This window comes from Leptonychotes weddellii, chromosome 7 (genome assembly GCF_054177405.1).
Source record: "Leptonychotes weddellii isolate Sample4059 chromosome 7, ASM5417740v2, whole genome shotgun sequence".
In the NCBI taxonomy this organism is placed as follows: Eukaryota; Metazoa; Chordata; class Mammalia; order Carnivora; family Phocidae; genus Leptonychotes; species Leptonychotes weddellii.
The window spans coordinates 60,158,892-60,173,700 of NC_138375.1; the positions used below are offsets into that span (position 1 = coordinate 60,158,892).

General features: G+C 40.5%; 1 protein-coding gene across 3 annotated transcripts in view; it reads left to right on the plus strand.

Annotated features, from left to right (window-relative positions):
• Nucleotides 1-1,225: 1,225 nt before the first annotated feature.
• Nucleotides 1,226-14,809, plus strand: part of MCC (MCC regulator of Wnt signaling pathway) — a 397,697-nt gene continuing 384,113 nt past the window's right edge. Inside the window, exon 1 of one of the 3 annotated variants that reach the window (XM_081826454.1) lies at nucleotides 1,226-1,397. In XM_081826454.1, the coding sequence (XP_081682580.1) occupies nucleotides 1,246-1,397 (152 nt within the window). In that variant the 5' untranslated portion in view covers nucleotides 1,226-1,245. Of the gene's footprint in view, nucleotides 1,409-14,809 lie in introns of all 3 variants that reach the window. The other 2 variants (XM_081826455.1, XM_081826456.1) reach the window with 2 other exon arrangements.

Genomic DNA, 14,809 nt, shown 5'->3' on the forward strand with positions numbered 1-14,809 from the left:
GGCCCCCTCAGGTTCAAGGGGGAGGCAAACAGACTCTGTCTCTTGATGAGAGGTGCACCAAAGAATCTGCAGATGTGTTTTTAGAACTACCACAGGAATTTTCAGACCTCTGACAGAAAGTCTGGGACAGAATAATGAGTCATTCCCTAAACCACAAATTGGTTCATTGTGGTTCCCTTTCTGCTGTGGTGGAAGGATACTGTTGTGTTTAAGGCCTCCTGCTTTGGAGTGAGACTGCCTGCCTGGGCTTGCCTCTGCCCTGACACTTACTGAGCCTGGAATTTTAAGCAGGTCTGGGGGCCTTGGTTTTCTTATCTGTAAATTGGGGATAATGAGAGCTAACATTTACTGAGTACTTAGTAGGTATCAAGACATTGGCTTAAGTGCATTATATACTATCTTATTGCCAAGATACCCTATGAAGTAGTTACCTACCTCCTAAAACATAGGGTTGATAATAATAGAGACATCTTTCAGGTCTGCAGTGAAATGAGACCATCTATTATGTTCGCTCTTGATGTTATTAAAACTGTTGGGTCAAATAGTAGTGACGTCAGGTCAGGAGCCGTTTCCAGAAATGGATCAAACGTGCACAATGCCACACCGGAGAGCAGATTGTTTACAGTACAGTGTGGAAGACCAGTCGGAGCTAAGGAGGTTCAGATTTCTTGACAGGTGTTAAAAATGCACAAATCCCCCGCCATTCCGGGTCTCATTTGTGGGTTATAGGTACAGAATCCAGCGCAGTCTTGCAGACTGAGACCAGGAGTATCGCTTTGAGTTTGCAAAACGGGAGTGTTTATCTTTCTCCTGAAAAGAAATCCACGACTCCTGGCAGTTGGAGGAGTTCTGCCGGGAGCACACTCGCCTCTGCCTGAGTCCCCAAGTGTCAGGGGTCCGCGTAGTGGTCGGATACGCGGAGCTGACACCCTTCCAGGGGACCTCCTGTGTACTCTGCCACCCTTCGCGTCCCCTGGCGTCCCCTCGGCATCTTTGGCTCCCCAACTCCACGATCCACCTTCCCCTCCTCCCTCTCCATTAAGGTGCCTACTCCGGCGATTGCAGAGAACCCATCTTCCCAGCCCGGGCAAAACCCGGAGAGCTGGAATCCCGCGCCCGGAGCGCCCCGGCGGCCACTGGGCATGCTCCGTTGTCAGGCAGGTTCGGGGCTGCGAGCCGCTTTTGCGCCTCGCGGATTCCTCCAGCGGTCGCGCGTCCTCCTCCTCCGGAGCAGGCAGCCGGCGCATGATGGCGGCTGCGGCGGCGGCGGGGAGCGCCAGCGGCTGTGGCAGCAGCGGCGGCAGCAGCAGCAGCGACACGTCCAGCACTGGCGAGGAGGAGCGGATGCGGCGCCTCTTCCAGACGTGCGACGGCGACGGGGACGGATACATTAGCAGGTACTGGGGAGGTACGCGAAACCGGCTGGGGCACAACCACCCTCTCCGCGCTGCCCTTGACCCCTCCTCTGCCCCCTCGCCCCAACTTCCAGCAAGTTGCTCAGAAGCTCACGGGAAAAGTTGGCTGCGACTCTGAGAACGCGTCGCCGGCTCGGCCACCAAGGCCGAGGGGCTGAGCCGCTCGCCTTCTGGTGGTGCTAGTTGGTCCAACTTTTCCCAGCGCTGTCTTTGTCTGGGCGTTGGGAGACATCTCTTTCGGATGCGAGTCCTCTCCGGGTCTTGGAGCGTTCATGCCTCTGCTGAAACGGGTTCTGGCCACTTGTCCCAGGTAGGAGGGGCTGCCCTGCAGCCTCCGGCTCCTGGGTGAGATGCTATCGCACCGGGCAGCGATCCGTCCGGCTGTTCAATGGACAGCCCCGCGACTGGACCAGGATAGGGATGCTCTCTCAGTGACAGAGTTTGGGCATGAAAACAGGCTGCAAAGAACTTTCGGGTGCTGCAGAGCCCCTATGTTCCAAACTGCGGAACCCACAGAATGACATAGCTTGCCACCCAGTACTGATTTAAACCTGTTAGCCTGAGGGAAACCAAGCACGCAGGCACAAACTGGGGGTTTAGAGGTGAGTCTGGAATATATAGACCCGACTCCCTACCTCCGCTGGGCAAGCTAACCAGGTGAGTCTCCAGTGGGGTGTGAGGGCGCTTCTGCGAGACCACTTAGAACCCTCAGTGTGTTTGCTTCTAGATTCCCTGTGGGGGCTGTGTTGTGGCTTCAAGCCGCAGGGCTTGGCAAAATAATTCTGCCCACATTTTAATCACTTATCACACACAGATGGTGAAGAAGGCACTTGTAATGTTTTATGGTATGCTTCTTTGAAGAGTTGACACGGGGCACGGAAGACCTTCCACGCTGAAATTTGAATTGCCTTCTAGGAAGGCCACCTAAATTGTATATTACATGTTAGTTTAGCCTTTGTCTTGATGATAGTAAAGATCTCTGAAAATCCCAGGCTGCCTCCTGCTGATTGTCCTTGCCTACTCAGAGAAAAAAAAAGTAGGGAATCCTGCCCCCCCAATTTTTTTTAAAAGATCTCTAAAACAGGTAATTTGACATGTAAGATTTTGACAATTAAAAAAATAACTTATTTGGGACTCAATTCAGTTATGATGACTCTTGACTGAATTTTATTACTTTTCTAGAGTTTCATTGGGAAACATTAGAAAGATATCAGAAAACTTTATGGAGTAATTCTATTCTGAAATGAAAAAAAAATGTAATTCTGGTTGACTCCATATGGATTTTCATCTGGAAGTCTTCCCTTTTTGGGTTCTGTGATGAAAAATTTCATCATATAGTTTAGATTTTTTTCCCTGCTTGAATAGCCTACTTGAATGCCCATTATCTTATTTGTGATAATAAAACCACTCTACATTGTTCACATTAGGATGCACAAAGAATTTAATTTCACATGGGCAAGGGTACATACAGAAAACTAGCAGAATTCTCTCCTTTCCTTCCTTTGATTTGGCCTATTAATATGTTGCTTTATCTGAACTACACTTTCTGTACAAATGTTCATATTATTTTGAATGCTGGCTGTATCTGCCCTGAAGAATAATGAATTCTGTAGGCATAATCTGAGGACTTTGTTTTGGAGGATGAGGCATTGTGTGTAAGGGTGTGTTAGTAAACAGGAGATTTCAGATTAGAGTAGAAGCCTGCTAAGGCAAAAGTAGAAAAAACTATCATTCCTTGAGCCATATCACTTTAATACATCTGTGTGAAAGTTGAAAGGTGGTATGTGCAATAATGCACCCTAAGCCATAACTTTACCTGTGGGCAGAGTTGCTTCGGAAGTCATTTTATGCTGTGAAAAATTTGCATTTAGGAGGAGTTCAGGGATAGCAATCTCCTTGCAAGGAGGAACCGAGGAACGTCTCTAGAAGTATGTTTACAGAGCAAGCACAGTTTTACCTGGAATATATGTTTATTTGATACGGCTTGGGAAATGAGGTTAATGAAGATAAGCGGCATTAAATGTCTCCCTCTCTGGAGCTGCTGCTTTGTGCTTTTGTTTAATGACCTTTCCTGACCACTCTACAATGGGTGATAAGGAGTGGAGTGCTGTGAATTTTCTCTTTTATAATCATGAGAGTTGGACTTTCTACACTAAAACCTTAAAAATCTTGGATTCTTTAAAAGGTGTTAAGTTTATGCTCATGATATACCACTGTATCTGTTAGGATTTCAGTTGGCTATATATAATGGAAAACTAACGGGACAGTCAAAGATGGACTTTCTCACCTAGAGGTCTGGAGGTGGTTCATTCAGGCTGGGACCGCCATTCCACAATGGTGTCAATGCCCAGCTTCCTTCCATCTTTCTGCATCACTATTCTTCATATAAAACATTCATCCTCATGGTTATCTCCTAGTCTTAAAGCGATCGCTCTATTTCCAGCCTCATGTCCAGGTTCCAAGGAGGAAGGTATAAAAGGAAGCTGAAATGAATAGTGCCCATATCATTAAAGTCGAGCTTTCCCAAATCCCTTAATTGAAATCTTATTGGTTAAACTCCATCACCTTACCATGCAGTAGTGTTCTTGCAGTAGAGTTCAAGGAAGCATGTAATTCGATTAGTCACATTGCCTCCTAAACAAAATCTAAGTTCTGTTACTAAGAGCAGGGAATGGATATTGAGGAGGCAAGTAGCAACCAAACCTATAATAAAACTTCCATGGTAATCCTCATTCAGTTATTTTGGCTTTGGTCCTTTGCTTAACTCTTATTCTCAAACAGGAGTGGGCTGGAGATCTCATGTTTGGAGGGAGGCTAGTGGAAGATAGACTGAGACCAGGAGGGGACATGTCAGGGCACACAACCTCAGAAAGACGGAGAGAAAGGGTAGGGCTTTGAATCTTCAGTATTCTCTTGGCCCATACTTCCCCAGCAGGCTGACAAAAAAGGCACCAGCTCACTGGAGATTTCTAGAATTGCTGCCTTGGTCCAGGAACTCCCAACCTTCCCCCAGGCCCCAGAATCATCCCCATGGATAGTTAAACTGGAACAGACAACTACTCTTAGGTGGAGCCAAACTGCGGCTTGGACGGAGTAGAGTTGGGACTGTATAGTGGGACCACAGCAGGCTCTTCTGGTGCATTTCATTAACTTTATGATCACTTAACCCCACATTTTATAGTATTGAATTTTTTGGACCCCATTTACCATGGTATAGGAGGTGGTGGGGTTACTCTATGTGTTGAAATTAATTTCCCTTTGGAATTTTAAAGCTTCCTATTTTTACCTTTCAGTTTAAGAAACTGAGCATTAAGTTTAAACTTAAGTTTAAACATTAAGTTTAAGAAACTTGAATATTTGACAGATACCAAAAACCAACATTTGCCTTTATATCAAGTAGCCAAGCCTCAGCGCAAACATTGGTACCTTAGAGAGAGCTTCCCTGACCACTATATCAAAGTGAGTTAGCTCTTCCCCACCATTATTCGCTGTCATAGTACCAGGGGCTTTCTGCCATAGTACTCTTTACAATCTGTAATTGCACTTCTATTTTCTATTTTGTTTGCCTGTTTATTGTCAGTCTCCCACTAAATGTAGCTTCATGAGCGTAGGAATCATGTTTATTTTGTTAAAATAGTACACTCAGGGGTGCCTGGGTGGCTCAGTGGGTTAAGCATCTGACTCTTGATTTCAGCTCGGGGCTTGATCTCAGATTGCATGCTGGGTGTGGAGCCTACTTAAAAACAAAAAAAACCAAGCAAATAGACAAAAAAACAGTACATTTAGGATCTAGCACAGTATTGGCCTTAAAGTATTCAATCAGTAAATTCTGATGAAGAAATGGCCGAGTATAAACACTGGTATGTTCAGGTATTTTGAAAAATCTTTCAACCATTTTCATTTCCAAGCATATTCCATGTTTATAAAGTACTTTAAATGTGAGTGTATTTTATTAAAGAATATTTTCCTTTTTTAAAAAAAAATATTTATTTGAGAGAGAGAGTGAGAGAGGGGTAAGGGACAGAGGGAGGAGCAGTCTCCCCGCTGAGTAGGGAGCCTGATATGGGGCTCAATCCTGGGACCTGGGATCATGACCTGGGTGCCCGGGTGACTCAGTCGGCTAAGCGCCCACCTTTGGCTCAGGTCATGATGATCCCAGGGTCCTGGGATTGAGCCCTGCATTGGGCTCCCCTCCCTCTCCCTCTGCTGCCCCTCCTACTCCCCCTGCTGTGCGCTCTCTCTCTCTGTCAAGTAAATAAATAAATAAATAAAATATTAAAAGAATAACTTCTTTCTGGTTATATAAAAGATATTCTTGTTGAAAAATTGGAAAATGCAGAAATGTTTAAAAATAAAAATTACCAATTATCCCATAACCAAGGAATATCATTTCTGTTTTCCTGGGGACATAGCTACATCATCTCATTCCTCTAGTATATTAAAAATGACTGGATAGGGGCGCCTGGGTGGCTCAGTCAGTTAAGCGTCTGCCTTTGGCTCAGGTCATGATCCCAGGGTCCTGGGATCGAGCCCTGCATCGGGTTCCCTGCTCAGCGGAGAATCTGCCTGAGATTTTCTCTCTCTCCCTCTGCCCCCCACCCCTGCTCATGCTCTCTCCATCTCTCTCACAAATAAATTTGAAAAAATGCTTCTTTCCCCCTTAAAAAAATGATTGGATAAAAGGAAAGACATCCCCTGTTCATAGATAGGAAGATTTAATATTGTTATGATAGCGGTGCTCCCCAAAGTTCATCCACAGATTTAATGCAAACTCTCTCAAAATCCAAGCTGCCATTGTGTGCAGAAATTGATAATTTAATCCTAAAATTAATATGGAAATTCAAGGGATCCAGAATAGTCAAAACAATCTTGAAAAAGAAGAATTAAGGTGGAGGATTCACACTTCCCAATTTCAAAACTTACTGCAAAGCAACAGTCATCAAGACAGTGTGGTATTGGCAAAATGATAGACCTATAGATCAATGAAATAGGACTGAGAGTCCAGAAACAAACCATGTGTCTATAGTGAATTTATTTTCAATAAGAGCATGAAGACAAGGGTTTCAACATCAAGGGTGAAATGTGGAAAGAATTGACTTTTCAACAAATGGGGCTGGGACAACTGCATAGCCACAAGGGGAAGAGTGAACTTGGACACTTTCTTCACATACAAAAATGTATACATTCATCATATACAAAATGTATGTATTCCTTACATTCCTCATATACAAAAATTAACTCAAATGGATCAAAAACTTGAATGTTAAGAGCTAAAACTATTAAACTCTTAGAAGAAAACATAGGATAAAATCTTTGTCACCTTGGATTTGGCAATAGATTCTTGTATATGACACCAAAACATAGACTACAAAAGAAAAAAATAGATAAATTTGGCTAATAAAAATTTTTAAAACTTGTGCTTCAAAGGACACCATCAGAAAAGTGAAAGACAACCCAAAGAATGGGAAAAAATATTTACAAATCATATACTTAACAAAGGATTTGCATCTAGATTATATAAAGAACTCTTTCATCTCAATAATAAAAAGATAAACCAATTAAAAATGGACAAAGGATCCGAATAGACTTTTCTTCAAAGAAGATATGCAGATGGCCAATAAGCACATAAAAAGGTGCTCATCATCATTAGCCACTAGGGAAATGCAAATCGAAACTACAGTGAGATAGTCTACGGCCATACCACCCTGAACACACCCACTCTCATCTGATCTCGGAAGATAAGCAGGGTCGGGCGTGGTTAGTACTTGGATGGGAAACTACAGTGAGACACTACCATACATCCAGTAGAATGGCCATAATCAAAGTCAGATAATAACAAGTGTTAGCAAGGATGTGGAGAAACCAGAATCCTCATACAATGCTGATAGGAATGTAAAAAGGTGCAGCCACTTTGGAAAATAGTCTAGTAGATCCTCATAAACTTAAACATAGAATTAACATATATTCCAACAACTCTGCTTCTAGGTATATATGCAAGAGAACTGAAGACATATGTCCTCACACAAACTTGTACATGAACATTCACAGCAACTTTATTCATAATAGTCAAAGATGTAATTAACCCAAATGCCCATCAACTGATGAATAGACAAGATGTGGTATAGCCGTACAATGGAATATTATTCAGTCATAAAAAGGAATGAACTACTCTGAAACATGCTACAACATGGATGAGCCTTGAAAGTATTATGCTAAGTAAAAGGGTCCAGTCACAAAAAACTACATATTCTATAATTCTATTTATATGAAATGTCTAGAATATACAAATTTATAGAGACAGAAAGTAGATTAGTGGTTGCTTTAGGGCTGGGGAAAATGGGATTAAAGGATGATAGCTGAAGTGTACGGGATTTCTTTTTGAAGTGATGAAAATCTTTTTTTTTTTTTTTTAAGATTTTATTTATTTATTTGAGACAGAGAGAATGAGAGACAGAGAGCATGAGAGGGAAGAGGGTCAGAGGGAGAAGCAGACTCTCTGCCGAGCAGGGAGCCCGATGCGGGACTTGATCCCGGGACTCCGGGATCATGACCTGAGCCGAAGGCAGTCGCTTAACCAACTGAACCACCCAGGCGCCCGAAGTGATGAAAATCTTCTAAAGTTGATTATAGTGATAGTTGCACAACTCTATGAATATACAAAAAACCATTGGATCATACACTTCACATGGGTGAATTTTATGGCATGTGGATTATATCTCAATAAAGCTGTCACCAAAATAAAAACGATTGGAAAATGTGATTTGTAATTATAATATTCCATTATTTATTTAATTTATTTAAGTATTCTTCTATTGTCAGACATTTAGATTGTTTCCAATTATTTGCTTTGGAATTTCATTAAATCGAAGATGCTATAGATTGGGACACACCATTGTTTTCTGTACCAGTCACACTATGATAAGATACATATCATTGGATAGATTTTTAATCTTATTTTTATTGAAAGTTCTGCCTTAAGCTTCTTTAGTCATAGATTTTAATCATATTTTACTGCTGTGCATACATAAAAAAGGAAAACAGCCTGATCAGATTGTTCAAAATAATCCTAAGATTTCTTCACATTTAAAGTGCAAGCCTTCCAAATCACTTTTTGGTTCAGAGTATTGATGTTGGGTCTCAGCACCCAGTATCGGCCTCAATGACATCAAAATATTCAGAGATGCAGCATTTCTTTAAAGGAGGCGAACTCTTTTCTGTAGGATTGTTTAAGAGACTGACATCTTTCTGTAATCATTGATGTTGGTACTTCTGGTCTTACCAGATCGTGTAGATGGAAGATTCTCCGACAATAGCCAGAACTTGTATTCTTAAGGAAGCATTGAGAGTTATCTAGTCATGTTACCAGGAATGACAACGTGATTCACGCTGCACACGCAGTGGTTACTATGTCAGTGCCAGGCCAACAGAATTATAAGAAACCTTCAGATTTCACAATATTAATTCACTATGCATCTTAGAAGTTTGAAATACGGTATTTTATGTAATGCTAGAATAAACACCTTCATGGTTCCATGTACTGTATTATTAAAGAGTGAATCTAAACTGGAATTATCAATGAAATGTATGAACTAGAATTGCTTTGCAAACATTTTGCTTCATCTTCTTTAGACAAGGAAAGTAACTACAAGAGGACACTGTAGTGTTTAACTAAAGAATTACAGATTTACATAGTAAACAGACTCTATTATTCTTCCCCTGGGCAGTTAGCAGAAATCTGGTTTGGGGAAGCTAGAGAGAGGACTCATTTGGCTTTAAAAGTTACAGGAGACACTTGAACAAAAGTTAAATGGAGTAGAAAGACTATGACTTCTAGATTCCTTGTCTCATGGCCAGGTAGATTCCCAGGACATAAAGATTATTCTTAGAGGTGGTAAGTCTGGAACACAATTTTTAAAAGAGAGCCTTTGGTGATATTCAAAGAACAGCACAACCAAAGCCAAATTTTGAAGAAACTGAGTAATACTGAAAGCCTCAAAGCTATAATCAAATTGTAATGTCACTCAGAAAAGCATAAATGGAACCTAAGTGAGGGTAAAAATGAAATCCATTATAACTAATACGAGGGAGAGAATTTTGAATGCGACAAATTTGGTACCTAATCATTCAGAAGAGCCCATTCGGATATATAGTATTTCCTGGTTATTGCATCACACATTCTTTGTATCTAAAGACTCTTAAGAATCATCTAGCGTAGCGCTTCCCAAACACGAATCATTTGTCTACCACATTTATGATCTTTCCATATCACTGACCACAACCTCTTCCTTGAATTTAAGGCAGGTATGTGCAGTAACTGCATATTTGACTTGCATGTCTGAAGATATCTCAAATTTATAAAACAAAATTCCTGACTCTTTTCCCCAACTCTTCTTCCCTCAGTTTTCTCCATTACAGTAAGTGGCTATTCCCTTGCTAGAGGCTCAAGTCAAAAAATAAAGTCATCATGCATTCTTCTCTTTTCTAAGAGTACATTCAATCCATCAGCAAACTCACCAATTCTGCTTTTAAAATATAGCTTCTGACAGTTTCTCATCACCATTCTACTTTAGGTCCACACCCATCTCACACTGAGATTAGTACAACAGGCTCCTCCTTCTGCCCTGGCCCCCTCAACCCTCCACACACTCAGATTATGCATACTGCAGCCAGGTGACCTACTAAAGAGTAAGTCATATCATGTTATTCCTCTGCAACATAGTGGACAGGGCACTGGATCTGAGTCAGGAAAGCTGGGTTCACCTCGGATCTGCTACTAAGTAGTTATGTGACTTGGTACCAGTACCTGCCTCTGTCTTAGTTTCCTTACCTGTAAAGTGAGATGATAAAACACTCATCTGCTTTCTCCTGCTTGGGGTTTGTTGAAATTCTTGAGTCTGTAGATTTAGTTTTCATCAAATTTGGAAATTAACCAGCCATTATTTTTTTCAAACATCTTTTTTTTTTTTTAAAGATTTTATTTATTTATTTGACACAGAGAGAGAAAGCACAAGTAGGCAGAGAGGCAGGCAGAGAGAGAAGGAGAAGCAGGCTCTCCACTGAGCAGGGAGCCAGACGTGGGGCTCGATCCCAGGACCCAGGGATCGTGACCTGAGCCGAAGGCAGCTGCTTAACCGACTGAGCCACCCAGGCACCCCTTTTTCAAACATCTTTTCTGTCCCTTCTCTAATTTCTTTTTGGGACTCCAATTATGCATGTATTAGATTGCTTGATATTTGCCCACTTGTCATTGAGCCTCTCTTAATTTTTTCCCCATCTTTTTTTTCTTTCTATGTTTCCATTTGGATAGTATCTGTTGTTATATCTTCAAATTTTCTGGTCTTTTCTGCAGTGTCTAGGCTGCTATTTTTTTTTTTTAAAGATTTTATTTATTTATTTGACAGAGAGAGAGAGAGCGAGAGAGGGAACACAAGCAGGGGGAGTGGGAGAGGGAGAAGCAGGCTTCCCGCGGAGCAGGGAGCCCGATGCGGGGCTCGATCCCAGGACCCTGGGATCATGACCTGAGCCGAAGGCAGACGCTTAACGACTGAGCCACCCAGGCGCCCCTCTAGGCTGCTATTAATCTCATTCATATTTCATTGTATTTTTCATTTCAAGAAGTTCCTTTGAATATATGGAACGTATTTATAATAGCTACTTTAACTTCCTTGTCTGCTAATTCCATCATTTCTGTCATTTCTGGGTCTGTTTCTATTGATTACTTTTTCTACTGGTTATGGAACATAGTTCTGTTTCTTTGCATGCCTGATAATTTTTTATTGGAGGCAGGATGTTATAACTTGTTGAGTTCTGGCTTTTGTTGTATTCCTTTACTTTGTTCTGCACTTGTCTTTGGATCTTTTGGGAGCTTGCCTTTGAGCTTTGTTATGCAGGATCAGATTAACCTTCAGCCTAGGGCTAATTTAGCCTCTGCAGATCTCTGGAGCTCCCTCTTTCTGAGGCATTCCCTCATCTTCTCTCTGCACCACAAATTCTATCCACCTTGAATTTGCTGAACTTTGTTCTCTATCTCAGCTCAGTGGAACCACTGGGTTATGTTGGATTCCCTCTCCTGTTCTGCAGCCTGTAAACTGTCTGCAGGCAGTAGGTTGGTATAATTGTAGGCTCCTCTTGCTGGTTTACCTTTACTCAGGGATTCTAGTCTTGTGCTGTCTGTTATATAATGTCTGGAAATTATTATTTCTTATATTTTGCCTGGATTTCTAGTTGTTTTAGGTAGGAAAGTAAATCTAGCCTCTGTGGTTATCTAAAGACCTCAAGTGGAGTCTTGATTTTTCTTTTTCTATGTCTTCAAGTGAGCCTCCCTATTTGGAAACACTGTTTAATTAAGTTTACAAATAAATAATTTTATAATAACATTTACAGCAATATCATACCATTTTTAAGCTACTACCTACAGCCAAGGCCCACATATATATATTTTTAAACAGCTAACATTATTGGGGCACCTGGGTGGCTCAGTCATTTGAGCATCTGACTCTTGGTTTCGGCTCAGGTCATGATCTCGTGGTTTGAGCCCCGAGTCAGGCTCCATGCTCAGTGTGGAGTCTGCTTCAGATTCCTTCTCCCTCTTCCTCCCCATCTGCCCCTCCTGCTTATGCATGCTCTCTCTCTCTCAAATAAAGAAGTAAATAGACAAATAAATAAAATCTTAAGAAAAAACCAGCTAACATTATTGAGTGCTGTGTGCTAACCTGTATGCTAAGCCAACACCTTATATACATGACCTCAGTTACTACTCACAATAGCCCCTTTGAAAAGAGAATTATTATTATATTCAATTTAAAGACGAGAAAAACAGGCTAAGAGATATTGTTATTTGCTCAAGTTTCCACAGTTAGTAAGAACCGAACATCAACTGATGTCTCTGGTTCTCAAATGACCTCTATTCAGTGTTGCTTTTCACATGTGTGTCTTTCACATATTTTCTAACAGCTTTATTGAGATATAACTTGCATACTATACAATCTGCCCATTTAAAGTGTACAATTCGGGGCGCCTGGGTGGCTCAGTGGGTTAGCATCGGCTCTTGAGCTCAGCTTAGGTCTTGATCTCAGGGTCATGAATTCAAGGCCTGTGTTGGGCTCCAGGCTGGGTGTGGAGCCTACTTAAAAATAGATAGATAGATAGATAGATAGATAGATAGATAGATAGATAGATAGATAGAACAATTCAATGTGTGTGGTTTTTTTGTTGTTGTTTTGCTTTTTGTTTTTGGTATATTCACGATTTTGCAACCACCATCATAATCAATTTTAGAACATTTTTATTACCTCAGAAAGAAGCCCTGTACCCTTTAGCAGTATTCTTCCATCTTTCCCCAAACTTTCCAGCCCTAAGCAACCATTAATTTACTTTCTGCCTCTATAGATTTGCCTACTATGGACATTTCATGCAAATGGAATCATATATTATGTGACCTTTTGTTGCTTGTGTTTTGGTGACATATCCAAGGAGGCTTTGTCTAACCCAAGGTCACCTATGTTTTCTTCTAAGAGTTTTATAGTTTTAGTTCCTACATTTAGGTCTATGATCCATTTTGAGTTAATATTTGTGTATGATGTGAAGAAGGGGTCCAGGTTCATTCTTTCGCACATGGATATCCAGTTGTCCTAGCACCATTTGTTGAAAACACTATTCTTATCCCATTTTCTTGGCAACTTTGTCAAAAATCAGTTGACTATAAATGTGAGGGTTTATTTTTGGACTTTCAGTTCTTTTCCGTTGATATATATGCCTACTCTTATACCAGTCCTACACTGTCTTGATTACTGTTGCTTTGTCGTAAGTCTTGAAATCAGAAAGTGTGAATCCTTCCACTTGGTTCTTCTTTTTTTCAAGATTTTTTGGCTATTCTTAGTCCTTTGAATTCCCATACAGATTTTAGAATAAGCTTGTCAATTTCTTCAACCCAAGCAGCTGGGATTTTTTGATAGGGATTGAATTGAATATACAGATCAATTTGTTCACATGCGTTTTTAGTAACTTTATTTTTTCAGGGTATTTTTGTTTTTTCCCCTAGGCTACATTTTTATTTTACAGTCCTTTTATTTTGAGTTCAGTATATTAGTGAATGTCTAAATAATGGCATATGTTTATGGAAGCCTTTAGTTTATAATCAATTAATCTACACATTATCTCATGTCATCCTTGCAACAGGAATTAATATCTCTATTTTAAGACAAGGAGCCACGATAACAAAGCCTCTGGGGGAAGGATGAATCTGTGGTCCTACTTGAGGGCCTTTTCCATCATACATGCTGCCAAGCTAACACAAAAAAATGCATTTTCCCCAAAGCCTTACGTTTCTTTACTGTTTAATTTACCCAAGGCCTATGGTGAGGGTGAATTTTCATTTTATAACTGGCTTCTTAGCGTAAATGGGAATGGCATTTAAATATTTGGTACAGAAGGTGATGCATTTACATTCTAAATGAAGTTCCACGGGAGTCTCAGCTGGGGAGACTCTCTGTTGTTCTGCAAATTGAAAATCTCTTTTAAGTGTTAGTCCCAGAGTAGAAACCATATGGAGAGAAAGGGCATTTCCTTAGAGAACAGTTAATTGTCAGCTTCTCATTGTCATTTCAAAATGTCAGTTTAAATATGTAAATGAGTAATTCCTAAATTCATGCCATTGATTATTGCTGATTACCTGATGGGAGAAAAAAAGTTGGGTCAGCAGGCCTGGGTAAGGACTCCTGGACTTACTCATTTTTCAAACATTTGGATTCCTAATGAAGTTAGAATGTAAACAAGCACATTTCTAGATTGACCAATAAGCATTACATGTGTCTATCTGATGGGACAGATGTTAGTTGAGTTTAAGTGTAGCCCTCAGTTGAATATTTAGTTGTAACACTTGTGCTTGGAAAATTCTAGATAGATGAGCTTTGTGTTTATTATTATTTTTTTTAACATTCACAACAACTAATGTAGATGTAGAAGATACTTAAAATGCATTTTATTTTAGACTTGATGTTGGTGTTAATTGGGCATCTATTTAACATAATGGCAGGCACCATTGATTACACCTGTTGTCTATTGTTTAAAACATCAGTATATGCAAATTTGTGATACAGATGAAGGAGTTAAGAAAATAGGTGGGGTGAAGGGCAGCATTTGTGTAAAAATGTGGCTGCATTTCCTTTAAATGTCAGAGTTTTTCACTTATTTACAAAAATTCAGAACTTCTTTCTGGGAAATAACAAATTTAACAGAACATCTCATTTCAGTAAGGGTGTTACTATGACAATTTTATGTACTATAGAGTGCTAACCTAAGTTTATTTCATGGTAATAAACAGGATGAAAATCAATGTGAGGACACTGTTAGGGAAGTAGTTATTCTTCTAAAAAGTGTGATGGCAGTTTTATATT